We start from the raw sequence: 18,793 nt of genomic DNA, 5'->3' as shown, positions 1-18,793 counted from the left end.
AACATACGAGCTTTGGCCGTGATTGTAATATAATGGTGTCATTTTGCGGAAAAAACACCCAATCAGAGGGTACGTGCCACGTACCTGTTGGCAAGAGAGTGTTTGAGGATGAATCAAAGTGATACACCCGACACAACATTCACTCTTTATGAGCTGAGGTTAATTTCAAATTTATCACCCCCGACAAACGGTTGCGGGAGGTGGATGTGTTTTAGTTTTAAGTTTTTTAAGTGATAGATTTTATTTCAAGAATTTGAGCTTTTGTTTGATTTGAGATTTAACCCATCAAGTTGAGATTTTCTGTCAATGCAGCCATCATCGGGGTGACATTAAAGTCACTTGTATTTTTGTAGGATTTTGGTAAGCATTTTGTAATTCAAGTGATGTCGACCCCAGTCCTTTCGAGGAGGATGAAACTTGAATATTAGACCCACGCAGCATTCTCGAATCGTTGGATTTGGGACTTAAATGTGCGATTGGAGCACATGCGGGTTATATCATTTGACTTTGCGCAGCATTCTCGAATATTTGTATTTGTAACTTTAATAGGTATGTCGGAGCACATGCAGAGTTTATTTAGTTCAAGGGATCATATTTAATATATAAGGGGCATTTTAAAATATTTAAATATCATCCATTTAATCAAGTGATTTCATTTAGAAAAATGCCTGATATTTCATTTAAGGGCCTACGAATGCCTTCTGTCTGCTTTTACACATGTTGCGGATCCGGTGGCGTATAAGTGTATTAGATTTCACTTTTCACTATAAGCATCTTTATCATTCGAATCTTGAGCCTCTATATTCATGTTCATACTATCATATGTTTTTATCATTGTGATGAAGATAGTATAATAAAACTTATATCTATTTCCTTCATGAGCAAGACAATTCTCTTATCACATTTAACTCACACACATGTCTTGATTACATTGTTAAGGAGCATTAAGAACAACACTGGTTTAGTGTCTTATTTATAATCTCTTATTTGGCATATTCATTAACAAGCATACATTAAGTAATGGAGCTTGGTTTGACACATCATTAATGCTTTATAACATCAACAATAACATGATGGGTTGCACTTATTGATATTAATGATCAATTGCCCTAGAAGTTATTTCATATTTGTAGGAAGTTGGCTCAACCTAACACAATAATTTATTAATTGATCTTGACCTTTCACAAGCAACATAAGTAAGATGTCTTGATAACTCAAAACATAGTAAAAATCATCTATCAAATGAATATTTATTTTAGAGATGTTGATTCATTTACTAGCTTTAGTTACCAATCTCACAGTTAAAGTTGATACTGCAAATTATGTACCTAAAAAGTTGTTAGCACCAAATCCGCTTCCATACATAAGTCATTGATGTATTTGATCATTTCTTTCATTATGTAACTCTTCCACCAACAAATCTTAATAACTTGACAATTTATAATGTCTAGATCTTCCTCAATTGAAAGCCAACTTGAGCATTTTCTTGAATTAGATTTTAATTTGACTTGGAAGTCCAAATTACTTTACTTAATATGCAATATTCCTTGCAACTAGACTTTATTATTGGAAAGCTTCCTAGATCTTTAACCTTCTAAATTTTCTCTTCCAATAATTTTCAAAATCCATAAAACATTATGGGGAGCTTTGCACTTTAAATGAAATTTGTTGTCTTTTGAAAGATTATTTTCTTTATTTCATTTTCATCCAAATTCATTAATTTTCCTTATGAAAATTTATTTTTTTTTTCAAATTTTTATTTAAGGAAAATTTCGGCAGCCTTCTGGCGTCCCCTCCCTGGCGCCGAGAGGTAAGGAATGGCTCGACTCGACCGGAGCGAATCGACGGCGAGGCGATTAAGTCTTCAAAAGCATTGATTGGCGAAGATTGGTTGCAAATCGAATGGTTGTCGATGATTGGATGCAGATTGTAGTTGATTGCAGATGCTCGATTGGAGATTCCTTTTTCTTATTTTAATTTATCAATTAATTAATATTATAATTATTTTCAAATTGAATGATCATTTGAGCATTTTTCAATCATTCCAAAAATTTGGCTAACTCTCAAAACTTTGGAGGAAATTTCGGCAGCCTTCCGACGTCCCCTCCCTGACGCCAGGAGGTAAGGAGGGCTCGACTCGGTCGGAATAAATCGACGAGGAGGAGATTGGAAGAGTAATGTCTGCGCTCCCTCAGTCGGATAATCTTGACGACCGAGAGCTTCAGGGGACTGGCTCAACCCCGGCCTTGGTCGATGGCGGAGGTAGCAGGCTGACGAGTCCGGAGTCAGCATTGGAGGAAAGTGGCGGTCCGACGGGTAGTTCGTCCAGATCTAGGGCATGTCGGGTTCGGACAGCGAGGAGCAAGCGTCGATCGCAGAAGGTTGGCGGTTGGTTTCTGCCGGCAGATGTAGAGAAGTCGTGGTCGGAGATGGAACAGAATGTCGGCTAGGGCACGTCGAGTGCAGAGGAGGAAGCAGCTTCGGCGTGGGAGTCGGGGCTTGGGAGGTAAGTTTCCTTTTCTTGTATGAGATTTTCTTCCGGTTTTGAATGCCTGAGTCTGTGAATGGGAGAGGTTTCTCTCTTTTATGTCGTGAGTAGTGACGGTTGTGCGATCATGGGCGGTTTTGGTTGTGGGGGAAATTGGGTCATGCAAACCGAATGAGGTGTCGGGTTTGGCCGATAGTTATAGGTCAACAAAGCTAACCTAAATGCTACATCTAATGTGGAAGTCGTAAGACCTACCCAAACATACATGCTAATATAGAAGACGTAAGACCTACCTAAACATACAGGCAACTCCTAAACGGAGCCATAAGCCTCGACTTAAACTTAAACCTACGGGCAACTCCTAAATGGAGTCGTAAGTCCTGATCTAAACCTAAATTACGGGCAACTTCCAAGCGGAGGCATAAGCCTCAATCGAAACCAAACCACCATAGCACTAAAACCCACATATAACCACTTCAGTTTATTCGGGATCCTTGAGAGAAGGAAACCCATGGCTGCTAATCAGACTTTCTGGATACTACGATCAATAATTGTTAGTATTGGTAGACTGAAACCTACGGTATTCCCGGGATGACAGAACCATGGGACCTTGATCGGGTCTACCTCCATCCCCCACAACCAAGGTTAAAGCACTTGCACATCTAAAATTAATTCATCCTTAATCAAGAGTTCTCTTCTACGTGATAGAAGGGATAATTAACTATGCGAGCTTGCGCTCATAAGAAGTAGGAACCCTGAACTAAATAAACCTAGATATAATTATCGGGGGAAATCCGATTAATTAACATCCAATCTATCTCAAGGAAAAGTGGAACCTTAAGCCTAAGAAGTGGGGTTCGTGCTAATAGCAACATATTTTCCTTAGCTAACATCTCTCTCTCTCTCTCTCTCTCTCTCTGTGTCCCCTCCAATTCAAGTCACAGCCCCAGCACACAAACTTTTTTTTTTTTTGGTCTTTGACTCTACCAAACAGATCAAAATCGATTTGTTCATGTGAGGAGTTGCGTCCTCTTAATATCATTCAAACTTGCTCCGCTCACCTGCTCAATCTGTTCAACTGACAGTTACATCCTAGAAGTGCTTTAACAGCTTCGTGGAGTTGGTTATACTTATATAGCATATGCTAATAAGAGGCTTGAAGGAGAAAGGTCATCAAATTTTGATAAATCATAAATTATTAGATATGACAGTTTTATAAAGTGAGCTCCAAAATTTTGATCAGCGTTTGGTGAAATCATTTTGTATGTGTTGACTATTTGTTTTCTTCACCAACCGAAAGGCAATGGTCCATTTTTAAATCTGCTCAAAGAAAATATTGTCTATTTCTGATTATAATAGATGAGAAAATTTAGGGAAACTACTATAATTCTGTTATTCCTTCTGCTTTGTTTGCAATGTAAATGGAACCTTTCACAGAAATTTTTGAAGTTATACGTGCTTAAAATACATGTATGAGTTCGAGTCAAAGTCTTGATGATAGGATCCTTGGTTTGCAAATGTTATATTTGTTTTGCTCCATGATCTAAGCTATTTTTCAATTTGTCTATTTACAACTAGATGAAATAGAATTCCCACTGTATTTTTAGAAATGGATGAAACATATAATTTACTTTGTTTTTTCTAAAAGTTTGTTAGATTATATTATTTTATTGTCATATTTATGTGATCATTCTTTTTTCACCCGAGAGATAATTTTCATCGACGGCCTTATTATATCACATGAACCACTGTCAGCTATAATGCTTAGGCTGCTAAGGTGTGACTTTGACCTAAGGATAATTCTATACAACATAGTTATCTCAATTATCTTGTAGACAATAAAGCAAAAGTTTACCTTGCAGTTCTTAATGCTACAAGCACTCTTACGGATCCCAACATTGTAGATTATTCTATATCGTTGAAGAATTTAAGATAATATGATTATCATGCAAATTCAACCTCATCTTGTTTGTTGAATGGAGTAATGATTAAAGGTTAAAAGGATTTAAAAGCATTATTATATATGCAATCATTTAACTGATATTGTTGAGCTATTGTTGGAACAATTATTAAAGGTTTAGTGGCTGCGGCATCCTATATGTAGCTGTTATTGTCTACAGGTTTCCATCTAATGAATTGATTGAGTCTATATTCATGTTGCAGATTCTTGATGAGATGCCTGTATTCTACAATCTGAATACTGTAGAGAAACGGGAAGTCTTAATTGTCTTCCTGCAAGTCATGAGAAATCTAGACGATGCGTTCCTTGTTAAAGCATGGCAGCAGGGTGTTGCTCGAACAAGACTGTTTTTCAAGCTTCTAGAAGAATGCCTTACTCTTTTTGAGGTCTGTACAAATAAATAAATAAATAACAGCTTTAAAATCTTTATAATTCATCTCATTTGGTGACAATTACATGTCAGTTGGCTCATAGTCTTTCCTTGTTATTACAGCATCGGAGAGAAGGGGATTGCTTGCTAATTAACTCTAGCTCTCGTAGTCCTGATTCTGAAGGGCCCATTATGCCCAAGTATTCTGATCTCCTTTCTCCATCAATTAATGCATACCTCTCTGAAGCTTCCCGTCAAGAACATAGAGTATGCTTCTTTACACTGCTTTGATTCATTGTTTCTATATAACTCTGCTTCCATCATCCTAGCATCAAGAAGTTTTTTTTTTGTGCGTTTTATTATTTAATTATTATATAGGAGCTGTAATAGGTCCATTGTAGTTGTTGGGGGAATGATTTTTTGCGATATGCAATTCATAATGATTAATTGAACTTGAAGAGTTAATTTTCATTATGTTGACGTACTGGAGTCCAAAAATCAGCACTTTTATCTTTACATATGATTAACAAAATTGCCATCATCAATGGTATGATACTTATCTTGAGTGTGAAAAGTCATTAATTGTTATATTCATCTTCACTATTAGTCTTATTCCAATCATTTTCATAGACTCTTATTCTTCATTCCTTCATATTAAGTGCAATTTGACATCTTAAACCTATGTTAAACAAACTTTTTGCACATCATTTAACCCTTTTATCTTGATCCACCTTTTTTTTATCTTACTAATTTGCCATTTATTTTATTTAATCCTTTTTATTCACGTTTCTTCCACCTTTTTGTTGGATATGGACAAGACGCATAAGTCTATTTTTCATTATTTAATATTTAATATATGTTAATACTGTCATTCTATTCTTGTTGGTTTTGCCTCGCATTTATTTTAACATTTTTATTTTTTTCATCCTCAACTTGTTTGTCAATGTCTTTCGGCCTACCTAGCACTCATATCCATATAATATAGTTTGCTAATTGCAATTTTATAGCATTTATCTTTTAAATCTTTATGAAATTGTCCTTTAATGTAGTAACTATTTTAGCCATCAAATTTCATCTCTAGAAGTTATATCCTCATTCTCTATTCAAGGGGGGGTGTTTTTTCTCCCTTAGATGCTCATACCATCTCATTCTATTTTATCATTGTTCATCCAATCTCGTTCAATTTTTTTGTTTATTACATTCACTAGATATCCTCCCATTAGCTTCTCTAGTGTAATCATCGCATAATTCATCATTAACAATTATGTTTCCTTCCATTCTTTTATCTCATCGAGTTATGGAAGCATTCTACTTGAAGTGCAACTAATTTAGATTAAACTAAAATATATGCAAGGGTAAAGACTTTTTTGGTAGCTGATGAACATTATGCTTTTGTTATAGGACCCAAAGACAAAGTAGTTAAGCAAAGTCAATTTCTAACTTTGGGTTAGAAGTTTGATATTTTAACATATTTTTTAATGAAACTATTAACCATACAACTTTTATTTTCAATATACATTACTAAATAATAAACTTTCATTTAGTTTATTCTCTCTATTAATTATGTTTCTCTTATAAATTGTAATTAATTAAATTATATTCTTATTCCAGTTTAAAAGTCATAGTTACTGCTAGACACCCTTTAATGCTTGGTATATCACTATAATTATATTTTTAACTTCTAATTTATTTCAATATATAATTTGTATATCATCCCTTCATATATATATATAATTACATACATACATACATACATACATAAACACACATATTTTAATTGACCATAGTAATCACCCTTATTTCGACAAAATAAAATTATAATAATATTTTAAATCCTAATAAAATTTTCTTGTATATTATTTGCATTTTTATTCGTTGTCCCTCAATAGCCCTAAACATATTTGTAGATTATTTTGTAATTCAAAAGTAGAATCTAATGTTTACTATTTTAATATTTATTATTAGATAACATCTTAAATTTAGTTTTGCCAAAACCCTGACCGAAAATTTCCTTAAAAATTAAATACTAAATCTAGGATTTTGTAATTTGAGGAAATAGTAAAATAAATGTCAGATAAATTTCATCAAGACCAAAAAACCTTAACATTTCTTAAGCAAAACTCAACTTCATCTGGTTAATCGAAATATGTGCGCTTAGTTGGATCCGTGAGAAATCCCAATTCACTTACCCTTGCATGCGGGTTGTGTGTTTGTTCGGCTCTTTCCTCAATTTTGATCTTTCTCCAGGGTCAACTGCTAGTCTCACCCGTCCTAGTTGGTATCTCTCTGTTTGCTCAGTTTCTCTCTCTTTTTTTCTCTCTCTCTCTCTCTCTCTCTCATCTCCTTTCTCTTTGGTTCTCCTGCTTGCTCTCTATCTCTCACTATCTTTGACTTTCCCTCCCCCATGCTAAAAAGGAGGCGATGAAGAGTCAGTTCATTGAACTGGCCAGAGCTGGTTTATATGCATAAACGGGATTTTGTGAGCTATTTGAATAAAATGATGTAAACAGGAGACTTATGTAGTTATATAGCTTTATGTATATCCAGTTTACCTATTTTACACATTTTGTTTTAATTTTACTTGGCTAGTCCTCCAAATTCAGATGAACAAACTTCAAAGTTGGTTTCAACGGTTATCTTTCCAATTAAAAGAAAATCGCTCAGGATGTGAAATTCAGCATTGAGGCAGTTTGGCCGACTTCGTTAATATGTTCGAATTGAGTATTTTTGCTTTAGCTAAATGCATTATAAACATGTATGGCAGCCTCAGGGAACACCTGAAAATGGGTACATGTGGCACCGAGTTAGTCCACAGATTAGCTCACCAAGTCAACCATACTCTTTGCGGGAAGCTCTTGCACAGGCACAATCCTCTAGAATTGGAGCTTCAACAAGAGCACTAAGAGAGTCTTTGCACCCTTTATTGAGACAGAAGCTGGTATGTTTTAATGTAAAATCTTCTCGCCCGGTTTCCCTGTTGAACATGTGTGACTGATACGACTTATGATTTGGGAATGCTTTATACAGGAACTGTGGGAAGAGAATTTAAGTGCTGCAGTAAGTCTTTTGGTTTTGGAGTTAACAGATAAGTTTTCAAATGCTGCAGCATCACATAGTATTTCAACTGATTATTCAAAGCTAGATTGCATTACAACAATACTGACAAGCATCTTTTCTCGGAGTCAACCTTTAACTTTTTGGAAAGCTTTCTTTCCTGTTTTCAATAATGTATTTAATCTGCATGGTGCAACGCTCATGGCAAGGGAGAATGACCGTTTTTTGAAGCAAGTTGCTTTTCATCTTCTAAGGCTTGCTGTTTTCCGAAATGATTCAATTAGGAGAAGAGCTGTCATTGGACTTCAGATACTTATAAGGGTAGGCAAATGCTTCATCAAGCTATAGTGGTACTGATTAAACTAGTTTGATTTTTTTTTTTTTTTTGATGCAGAATTCTTTTTACTATTTCGTGCATACTACACGGCTCAGAGTTATGCTGACAATTACATTATCAGAGCTGATGTCCGAAGTACAAGTAACTCGGATGAGGTCTGATGGATCTCTGGAGGAGACTGGTGAGGCTCGATTTTTAAGGAAATCTTTGGAAGAAATGGCAGATGAAGATAGGAGTTCAGATCTAGTTAGAGATTGTGGACTTCCACCCAACGCACTAGATGCAATTCATGAGGGTTCCGCGGATAACTGTTGGATTTGGTTAGAAGTCAAATATCTATCAGATTGTCTTCTTTTGGCATTGGATGCTGGCACAGAACACGCACTTCTGGTAATTCATAAAGCCTTTAACATTTCCTGGTTGTTATTGTTAGAAAATTTTATAGCCGTCTTTAGCCTTGAAACTTTTGGATACATTTTTTTTCTACTGAGAACATATTTCATGTGCGACTGTAGGAGAATTTCAATCATTTTAAATCAAACTGTAGTGATCTTGATACATTGGAACTAAAAAGTATATATGGATCTCGAAAAATCATGGAGTTATGTAATGAATTGTACTTGTAGTTATAATTGTGCGTCTTTAGCCTTGAAACTTTTGGCTATCATTATCATTAGCCTAACCCAAACCATTTGGGTAGGCTTTATAAATTTTTATTCTTCATTCATTATTTCAAGTGTTCCTTCAGATCTTAAGCCTATTCTTCACAAATTGTTTTGAACAGCTATGTATGTTATCTTTGATTTATTGTCATCTTTCTTAATCCCCCAACACTGATTTTATCTACCTCTCTAATTGGTGAGTTTCATGTCTTTATTGTACATGTCCAACCAAGTCCATATGCACTATTTTTTTTCTATCTAATTGGATTTGCATATAATTATTATTTATGACGACATCATCATCATCAGTCTTATCCCAACTATTTTTGACTAGCTTTATGAATCCTCATTTTTATTCATTCTTTCCAAGTATTGCATGAGATGTTAAACCTATTTTGCGCAAATCTTTTGTCCAAGTTTATGTATGTTTGCATCAATATACTTATTCTTCATAATCTTTTTCAATATTAATTTCATTTACTCATCTTTTTATTGCATCTTCTGCCATTTATCGTTGTACATGTATAGACTGCCTAATTCTATTTTTCATTTTTTTTTTTAAAATAGATATTATTCAAAGCATTCCTTTAACATAATTATTTATTAATATATCTTATCTAAATTCATCCGGCTTAACATTGTCAATATAGTTAGCAGTTACTTTGTAACTATTTAATGCTCACATTCAAACCGTATGATGACAAGAATTAGAAAGAATTTATTAAGTATTTCATTTCATCACTTGTGCTGAATATATACTAGTCTATCGGAACCTCTAATCAGAAATATATAAAATTAGCGAATGAAAAATAAATACAAAATTAATTATAATTAGAAAAATCTATGGCTAGTGAGGTGTTAATAATGTTCTTATGGATAATTAGATTACATTAAGCAAAAAAGGAAGATGAAATACATGATTGTTAAAATTGGGCTGTGTATGTAGGAGGTTGTTTTGTTGGATTTTGATTTTATACATATAACCCTCGTAGTTTCAAATTTATAAATCACTTCGTCATAGCTCTAGGAGTTATATCCATCATTATTGTTATATATTAAATCTTAGATGGTTAAATATATCACACATTGGTATCACTTCATCTTATCATACTAATGTTCGATAATTGTTAATATCACACCAAATAAAATTACCTATTATGTATTTTATCGCAAACTTTTCATCTTGTAATTTTTTTCTTATGTTCTAAAGTTTCACTTTATCTCGGGGCATGCAAAAATCTACTGAGTTTGTATTTTTTCCTTATAAAGCAACAATTTTTTTTCTCGAATAGTCATGACATGAATATGTTCTCACTAGACATTTGTAAATTCTATAAGATGGTGGTGAGACCTGCAATGCTTTATGGTGCCGAATGTTGGCCATTAAAAGAGAAGCATATTGCTAATTTAAGTGGTTTCATAGATGAGGATGCTTAGGTGGATGAGTGGCTTGACCCTTAGAGATAGGATATGAAATGAGCATATACGTGAAAAAGGTTGGAGTACCTCCAGTGGAAGATAAGATTAGAGAGAGTTGCCTTAGATGGTTTGCTCACATTAAATGGAGGCCTTCCGATGACCCGGTTAGGAAAGTTGAGGTATTAGATTTGACTTATGTTAAGAAAGGTAGAGGTAGACCTAAAAAAACTTGGTTAGAAATTATTAGAAATGATCTTTCTTTAGTAGATTTAAATGAGAATTTGACTTTTAATTGGACACAATGGCCAAAAAGGATTCATGTAGCTGACCCCACATAGTGGGACAAAGGCTTGATGATGCAGCACTACGTATGCAATGTTAATTCACTTAGATTTTGCACAACTTATGATCAGAATAATTTTAGAATAAATCTACTAGCAAATTCAAACAACGAAATAAAGCAATTAGTGGTTATCTGCTTAGATTTGAAATCACATGATAAGAATTTTGAAGCTTCCAAAATAAATAGTAAATCAACACGATGAGACGTTGTAGTTTTCAAACTAATCCCTAATCTAACAATGAGAATTAGGATGCATTGAGGTGCACTCAACTCCTACGATTACTAAGCTTAAGTAAGAGCAATGCGGAAGAGTCCGTCGTGACTGCAATCAAACCAATGAGAGTTTAGACTAAAAGGAATAAGATGCAATGGAAAGAGAAACCTTCGTTAGGGAGAGGTGGAGATCCTCCACTCAATGCCTTCGAAGTGTTCGTCGATAGCCTCTACCAAATAGATCAACGTGCGCTCCATGTAATCCTAGACGGTGAGATCAACTCTTGGATTCACGTCGAAGAAAGTAGATTGTAGGATGTCGACGAAGCCGTCTTCGTTCGAAGTTATTTCGTAGTCAGTTGCCGGATCCGCCATTCATGGATGCTCGGTGGTAAAACTCTTCCCACTTGGTGGTGCACTTGAAGATTGGAGAAGAGGAAGAAGTTCCTCTTGCAATTTGAAAGGGAGAAGAGCCAAGGTCAAAATCTGAAATAAACTTACAGGTTTTTGCAAGGTGGAAAGCTATGGAGGGAAGGGTAATAAATCTGGAATAAGTTCAGATTTAGGTGAAGGGATTTGCTGTGATCCTCCCTTTAATTAATTCCCTTTGATTTGGGAATAACTAAAGAAGAGGAAGAAAAGGAAGAGGGGGCTGGCGGGTAGAGAGAGAGGTGGAGATTTGGAAAAATTCCCAAATAGAAGAGGAGATCAATTGGAAGGAAAATAATTAAAAGGGGGGCAATGGGAATTTCGGTCAAGGGGGGTGAGGGGGTTTTGAATTGTTTCTAATAGAGGACGTGGGGGAATTAGGAAATAATTCCTAATTGAAATCCATGATGGGGCTGGCGGCTACAGAGGGAGGGGAGGGATTTAATGAGGCTATTTAAGGCTTCTTAATTTGGTTTAAAGAATTAGGAAAGTAGATAATTTAATCCAATTTAAATTTCAAATTCAAATGGATTTAAATTAGGAACTTTCCTAAAATAGATTAACTAAATTAGGAAAGGATTTGAAATTTAAATTTGAATAATTTCAAATTCAAATCAATCCCTAAATTAGTCCCAACCAAAATAGGAAATCACAAGGAGGTGGGGAAGAGGTTAGAGCCGGCGACATGAGGGCTCTCGGGTGGGGCTTGGCCGTGGAAGTGGAAGGGGAGGACTTGGGCTCGGGTGAGGGCTTTAGGAGGTGGATTGGGCCGTGGGTTTTGGAGTGGGGAGGAGGGGCTCGGGTGATGAGAAGGTGGGCCGGTGGTGGAGATAAGGGGAAGGGAGGGGGAGGGAAAGGGAAGAAGAACCAAGAGCCACCGGTGGTGACTGTTGGATACGACGGGTGGCCTCTCCTAGGCTCCACCAAGTTCTCTAATTCTCTCTCTCAAGCTCTCTCATAAGCTCTAAAAAAACAAGTGCAGGAAATTTTTTTCATAATCATTCATTAACATGAAACAATAAGCAAAGGGCTATATATAGCGAAGTACAATGGACTCAAAGAAATAAAAGACTCAAATGCCCCTTTGGGTTCATACATGACACATCCCATTAAAGGGGTACAAATGGAAAGACAAAATAATAATAAGCAAATAAAAATACATAAGCAGTGAAATAACAAAAGGACTCAGAAATACAAAGACTCGATCGTGGTCGTAGATCGGCGGCCACGTCTCTGATAAACCTTCCACGATCTGATGTCCCCATCACTTGATGTTGATGTTGTTGTAGTCATGACATGAATCCTTCATGTTGAAGGTAAACTTGAATTATGGAGGTCAATCTTAGAGTATAAAGGTTTTCGTTTGAGTAGATCTAAAATTGAATACATAGTGTAATTTTAGTAATAATAGATCTAGTGGGGGGATTGTGACTTTGAGCTATCAAGTTTTTAATAAGAGTACATGTTTTAGATATCATTGTTCTATTGTTTAAAGTGACGGTGAAATAGATGGGGATATTATTAGTAGAATTCAAGTTGGATGGTTGAAGTGGGCATCGAGCTTGTTGTGTGATAGGAAAGTTTCCCTCAAACTTAAGGAAAAATTATATAAGATGGTAGTGAGACCTGCAATGCTTTATGGTGCAAAATGTTGGCCATTAAAAAGTAGCATAATATTAATTTAAGTGTTGCAGAGATGAGGATGCTCAGGTGGATGAGTGGTTTTACTCTTTAGAGATGGGATACGAAATGAGCATGTACTTGAAAAAGTTAGAGTAGATCCTGTGGAAGATAAGATTAGAGAGAGCCCTTAGATGGTTTGGTCACATAAAACAGCGGTCTTCTGATGACTTGGTTAGGATAGTAGATGTATTGGATTTTGCTTATGTTAATAAAGGTAGAGGTAGACCTAAAAAAACTTGGTTAGAAAATATTAGAAATGACCTTTTAGGTTTAAATGAGAATTTGACTTTTAACAGGGCACAATGGAGAAAAAGGATTCATGTAGCCAACCCCACATAGTGGGATAAAGGCTTGATGTTGTTGTTGTTATTATTGTTGTTGTAGTTGAGATTTGAGATTTATATGTGGCCATTGGAAATTATGTCATCACCTGACCTAAGAACTTGTGTCACGAAGGTGGGTACAACTGATTGGATGGTTGTTTTACCATTTGTCAATTATAATCACAAATAATTCAATAGAAATATCTTACATTCTATAAAGTGCCACTAAATCACAATATTTTGTTAATAGTTAAACGATATGTAAAACAATTCTAGTTCATACCTTTTAAAAGAAATGAACTAAAATCACATACATATCACTATGAAATACCAACTTTTACTCATTTCTCTTCTTCGGAACACAAATGTTTCTGTGTCACCCATTTACTCTACATGAGCTTTTCTTGAAACATTCACATTTTGTAATAGGTTGAGTTCACACAACAAAACTCAATGACTAATTATAATTCTATAATATCGTAAAGTAAAAATAAAAAATAAAACTTATATGGATTATCCTAAGTGATCATTGCACTTTTCCTTTATAAATAATTACACTCATATACTCAAATAAATTCAAAACAATATTCATAAGAAAAAAATAGGATTTTGTCATGTATTTATCATATCATATCTTTTAATATATTACCTATCTTAGTAGCGTCATCCAAAAATTGTACCAATTAAGACAATCATTTATATTTCCATTTTCTTTTCTTTTTTTCAAACATTTTTCATTTTAAGCATGCAGTTCCATTGAATTCTTAACTAGTATCATGTGAGGGAAAACTACTTTATTTAATATGCACATGCATTTTCTTTTCTTTATATAGTCTTATATTTATATTTAAGTCTTTATATGCATGATTTCAATAAGTTATTTTCATATTTAATGTTTATTATAATATGAGGGTAGTTATGCAAGTGAAATAATGAAGTAGTTTGATTATTTCTTCAATGCAAATTAGCATTATGAACCATGTCAAGTATGCATACAAAAGGTCATATTATTTAATGCATTAAATCATAAAAATAACTGCAATTGATATAAAATAAAAATATAATCAATCATCTCAATATTAGATAACGTACATCTACCCTTTTCAATTCTTCACTTCACCTCCTTTAGTGGAATACCTATAAATAATCAAACAATAAGATATCCTTATTAATTGATTTATCTCATTTACTTATACTTTGTGTATCATTCCTACCTTAAACTCCCTATACTCATTAGGGTAACTATTAGAATCCTAGCTTGAAGTTTCAAATTTTCATTAACTTCAATTAAATTATAAAATTTTTATTTGAAATGCATATCTCACATAAGCACAAGTCACAATATCATCTCTTTCTTTACATCAAAATAACCTAATGATTTTTTTATACTAATTAATTGTTAACCTTTGGAAAGCATTTTCATTCACATAATAAAATTTTAAAGAAGAAAAAATGGGTTATTTCAAAAACACAAAAATGCAAAAAAATCTATGATAAGTACTTGCATTCTAACATTTTAGATATTGCTTCCTAATCTCTTGTTTTAAAGTCTTAGGGATGTCTATTTCAACTCTTGAATCATTAATTCAGGAGCTACATATCATATTATAGTTTTCTCCCACAAATTAATTATGGCTACATCATGGTCGATCAAGGAGATGTTCTAATAAGCAAGCCCCTCCACTCAAAGATAACATCCATGTACCTAGATTATTTATCAACCTGTTATTAATTCAAAAGCTAACAAAAAATTCATTGTGCAGCTTTATATTTTATTATCATTTACATCATGTCTTTTAAGAGCAGGGCATGACTAAGATAATTGGGCTTGCTAAAGAAGGGATGGTGTATACCACCTTAAAGAATCCTACAATTAATAAAATTCTATACAACTTTTACATTTTCTCTTTTCTTAGAACTCTTAATTCCAATAAAGAAAAATTTGCATTCGCATATGCCTTAGCCAACATTTTTTATTATTCTTAAAATTATATTTCTATCTTTATTCAAAGAAACCAATAGAATTTTTTTTTATTATAATATTTTTGAACTAGCAAAGCACTAACATATAAGTTTTTTAATGATTAACACAATACCATTAATTTTTTGCTCTTTTATGGTGACATAACACCACTCACTACTCCTAGCATTGTTAGGCCTTGTTGGTTTGTTTCCTTTATCAATGATTGCACCCATCTATCATGGATCATTTCAATAAATGTGAAAAGTAGTGCAAGGATCATCTTTCTGACCATTTTTCAATATGACTAGATCAATTTGATGCTCAATTTTAAAAAGCCAAATATAACAATGTCAAAGACTAGTTATTCTCTCTCTTTACACTTCCAAGAAAAAGGAAAATTGCATGATTCTTTTTGTGTATACATCTTAATACATAGGGATAGCTAAATGAAAGAATGATCATCTACTTGCTACCATAAAGGCTCTCCTATTTCATAAAAATGTTTCAAAACAATATTGGGAAATAGTTATTTTAAGAGAAAATTATCAAAATGGTCTCTTGACTTTTTATGGACTAAAGTGGTTTCCAACTTTATGAAATTACTACAATTTTTTTCATATCTTGATAATGACGATATAAGACCTAAAACTTTCATTGCAGTTTTTTTTAATTCAAGAATGACATCTCCTAATTGAATCCTCCATTCAACTAATTTAGAAAGAAAAACACTATGAGCTTAGTACATAAATTTAAACAATTAAAAACAAAACTTTGAAAGGCAATGTTTATATAATCTTTACTTGGGATTTTTTTTCTATAATATCTTTGGCTTGTTGTAATCCAAAGAACTTTTCATAGTTTTTGAAAACTACGAAGTGGTGACCTGGCTCTGTAAACAACTTTATCATGATATTTGTATTTGAAATAAATGTATATCTTCACGCTCCTTGAAATTTGCACTTGAACATCATGCATTCATCCTGAATCTTTTCTATTTCCCATTGAGCTTTTTTGTCATAACCTCTAAGTCTCTAACCATTCGAAAATAATACTAAATTAAATTTTTCATTAAAAACAAAGAAGAGAAGGCCAATGATTGAAGATAAGGAAAGAAATAAGAATGGAGAAGATAAAAAACTAAAGAAGGGTTACCAAGGATAGTAACTACAGAGCAACAATGCAGATTTAGGATTAGCCTAAGAATTTGTTGCGAAGTGTGGGCATGTGGTTCTTGAATGCCTTACCACACTCAGTTTAATATTGTATTTTATTATTGAAATGCATAAAGGTTTAAAATATTAGGTTTTTAAATTAAAAGTCACTAATATCATCAATTTGAGGCCTATGTCTCATAAAAAAGTGCAATGAGGCATGCCTCAACTTGTTCACATGAGGCGTACTTGTTAAAGCCTTTTCTTTTGTGCAATTTTATTCCATGTGTCCATTAAGATCACTTTTAATTAAAATGATCATCAATTAACTTAAGGAAGAAATATTATTTAGAAATGAGTTTTTTTCTCTTAGATCGTCCTTCATTACCCCGCATCTTAGCAAATCTTTCTATTCCAGAATCGATCACTTACATGTAGATCAAGCCCATACCAGATTTTCTCCTTATTTAGCTATTATAATAGGTTTACCCAAGAAGAAAGGCATCTCAATCTACATTGGTCAAATCAACTGAATCAATTTATATCATTGAATTTGTTGAGGGAGCCATTGAGCCTACAAATGAAGGTATAAAAATTTTTACTAAGCATTCCTTGCACTTTTTTTATCTTATAAAAATTTGTTTCATAATCATATATTCTTCTTTATATGCCTACATACTATTTTTATCCCTAAATAGTCTTGAGGCTTTACATGATGCCAATTCTAATAATGCTATAAGGTAAGAAATGAAAGCCTTTAAAAAATAAATATGGAAATTCATAAAATTACTAAAAGGAAAGAAACCAAACCACTAACATGATGATTCATTAGAAATGTAGAAAAAAAGACTATGGCCAAATGCTATACTAAAACATATTATATTTGATTATCTTGAAACCTTTACTCAAATGTAATGGCAATTCCTTGTTAGCAACTTAGCATCGGGGGCTTAGGATGCATTATCTCACTTCAATCATATTTTGTTTATGTAAGAGTGCATTAAGGAGTTTAGTTCTCTAATGTTATGAGATTTAGAGCATTATAGAGGAAGACAAATTTTTAAAATTTATCTCAAGCTTACAACCATTCGGATCAGGTAGGGTTATGGCAACATAATGTGTGGTTGTGGAGAAATTTATATGTTTACGAGCTAAAGGATAAAGACAAAAAAGATATTTCAAATGAGTACACACACAGAGGGAATGATCAAAATAAGACCCGAAGTAAGTAAATTTTCATAAAAGGGAAATTAAAGGGCCTATAGTGGGCTTTATATGTAATGGACCTCATCGATTGTCAAATTTCAAAGCAAACAACTTGAGCTTAGTAGTTGCTCGAACGTTTAATAAGGAGAACGACGGGGAAGATGAGATAATTTTTGTGAAGCCATATAATTATTGTAACGCATCTCACCTTGGTCTGTTGGTTGGGAGCTTTGGTTATCAATAAAAAGGTGTTGGGTTTGAGTCTTGCGTATTTAATGTGTATGTGAGTTTGTTTTAATTGGCCTAAATGTCCCCAAAAAAATATAACTATTGTTGCGTCCTAGAGTATTCACGGCGGTAGAGAAATATATAGTTTAACATCTTAACATTGTACGAAGATTCAACACACAATCAGATAAGAGAGAGGGTGTAGCGTTCATAAGAGACACCAGAATTTTTACGTGGAAACCCCTGAAAATGGGGAAAAACCACAAGGTCTAGCCCATTTTGAATGAATCCACTAGTATTTGCAGTCGATTACAAATGAGTCCCTTCCTTGGGAGAAGGCCTTGGCTTGATGGTACAAATGTACATCATATAGAGCGCATTACATGGTGGGAGTTACAATATAGACATGTTTGTTTGGTCGGCACGACCATAGTCGATAGGATAGAGGTCGGAAAGACCGTTGTTTGGTGATGGAGGTCGGAATGATCATAATAGGTGATGGAAGTCGGAAGGACAGTAGTTAGCAGGAGATAGGGGTCTGAAAGACCGTAGTAGTAGGGCGGTACTTCGGTAGAACTCTAGGCATCATGCGGTGGTCCGATAGAAGTTCGGGCCTCAGGTGATGGTCCGGTAGAAGTCCGGGCCTCAGGTGGTGGTTCGACATAAGTCTGGGTGTCACGTGGTGGTCTGGAGAAGTTCGGGCCTCAAATGGTGGTCCGACATAAACCAAGGCCTCAAATGGTGGTCCAGCGGAGCTCAGGGCCTTAGGTGGTGGTTCGGCGGAGTAACAACGTCAGGCGATGGTCTGGCGGAGGTGAAAGCTTCAAGTGGTGGTCCGGCAGAGCAACGACGTCAGGCGGTGGTTCGACGGAGGTGAGGGCCTCAAGCGGTGGTCCGACGGAGCAACGACGTCAGGCGATGGTTCGGCAGAGCAACGATGTCAGGCGGTGATCCAGTAGAGGTG

The 18,793-nt window shown here is 34.4% G+C and overlaps 1 protein-coding gene across 2 annotated transcripts in view; it reads left to right on the top strand.

Moving 5' to 3' along the window:
* LOC110108680 (guanine nucleotide exchange factor SPIKE 1) overlaps positions 1-18,793 on the top strand; it is an 80,561-nt gene that overhangs the window by 55,134 nt on the left and 6,634 nt on the right. For both annotated transcript variants that reach the window (XM_020839434.2, XM_028694776.1), the window contains 5 exons: positions 4,652-4,834; positions 4,942-5,085; positions 7,583-7,756; positions 7,846-8,193; positions 8,267-8,599. In XM_020839434.2, the coding sequence (XP_020695093.1) occupies positions 4,652-4,834; positions 4,942-5,085; positions 7,583-7,756; positions 7,846-8,193; positions 8,267-8,599 (1,182 nt within the window). The remainder of the gene's footprint in view (positions 1-4,651; positions 4,835-4,941; positions 5,086-7,582; positions 7,757-7,845; positions 8,194-8,266; positions 8,600-18,793) is intronic.

Source organism: Dendrobium catenatum, unplaced genomic scaffold (assembly GCF_001605985.2).
Source record: "Dendrobium catenatum unplaced genomic scaffold, ASM160598v2 fragScaff_scaffold_54, whole genome shotgun sequence".
Classification (NCBI taxonomy): Eukaryota; Viridiplantae; Streptophyta; class Magnoliopsida; order Asparagales; family Orchidaceae; genus Dendrobium; species Dendrobium catenatum.
The sequence above is the reverse complement of the archived record's forward strand: the minus strand, read 5'-3'. Positions and strand labels throughout refer to the sequence as shown.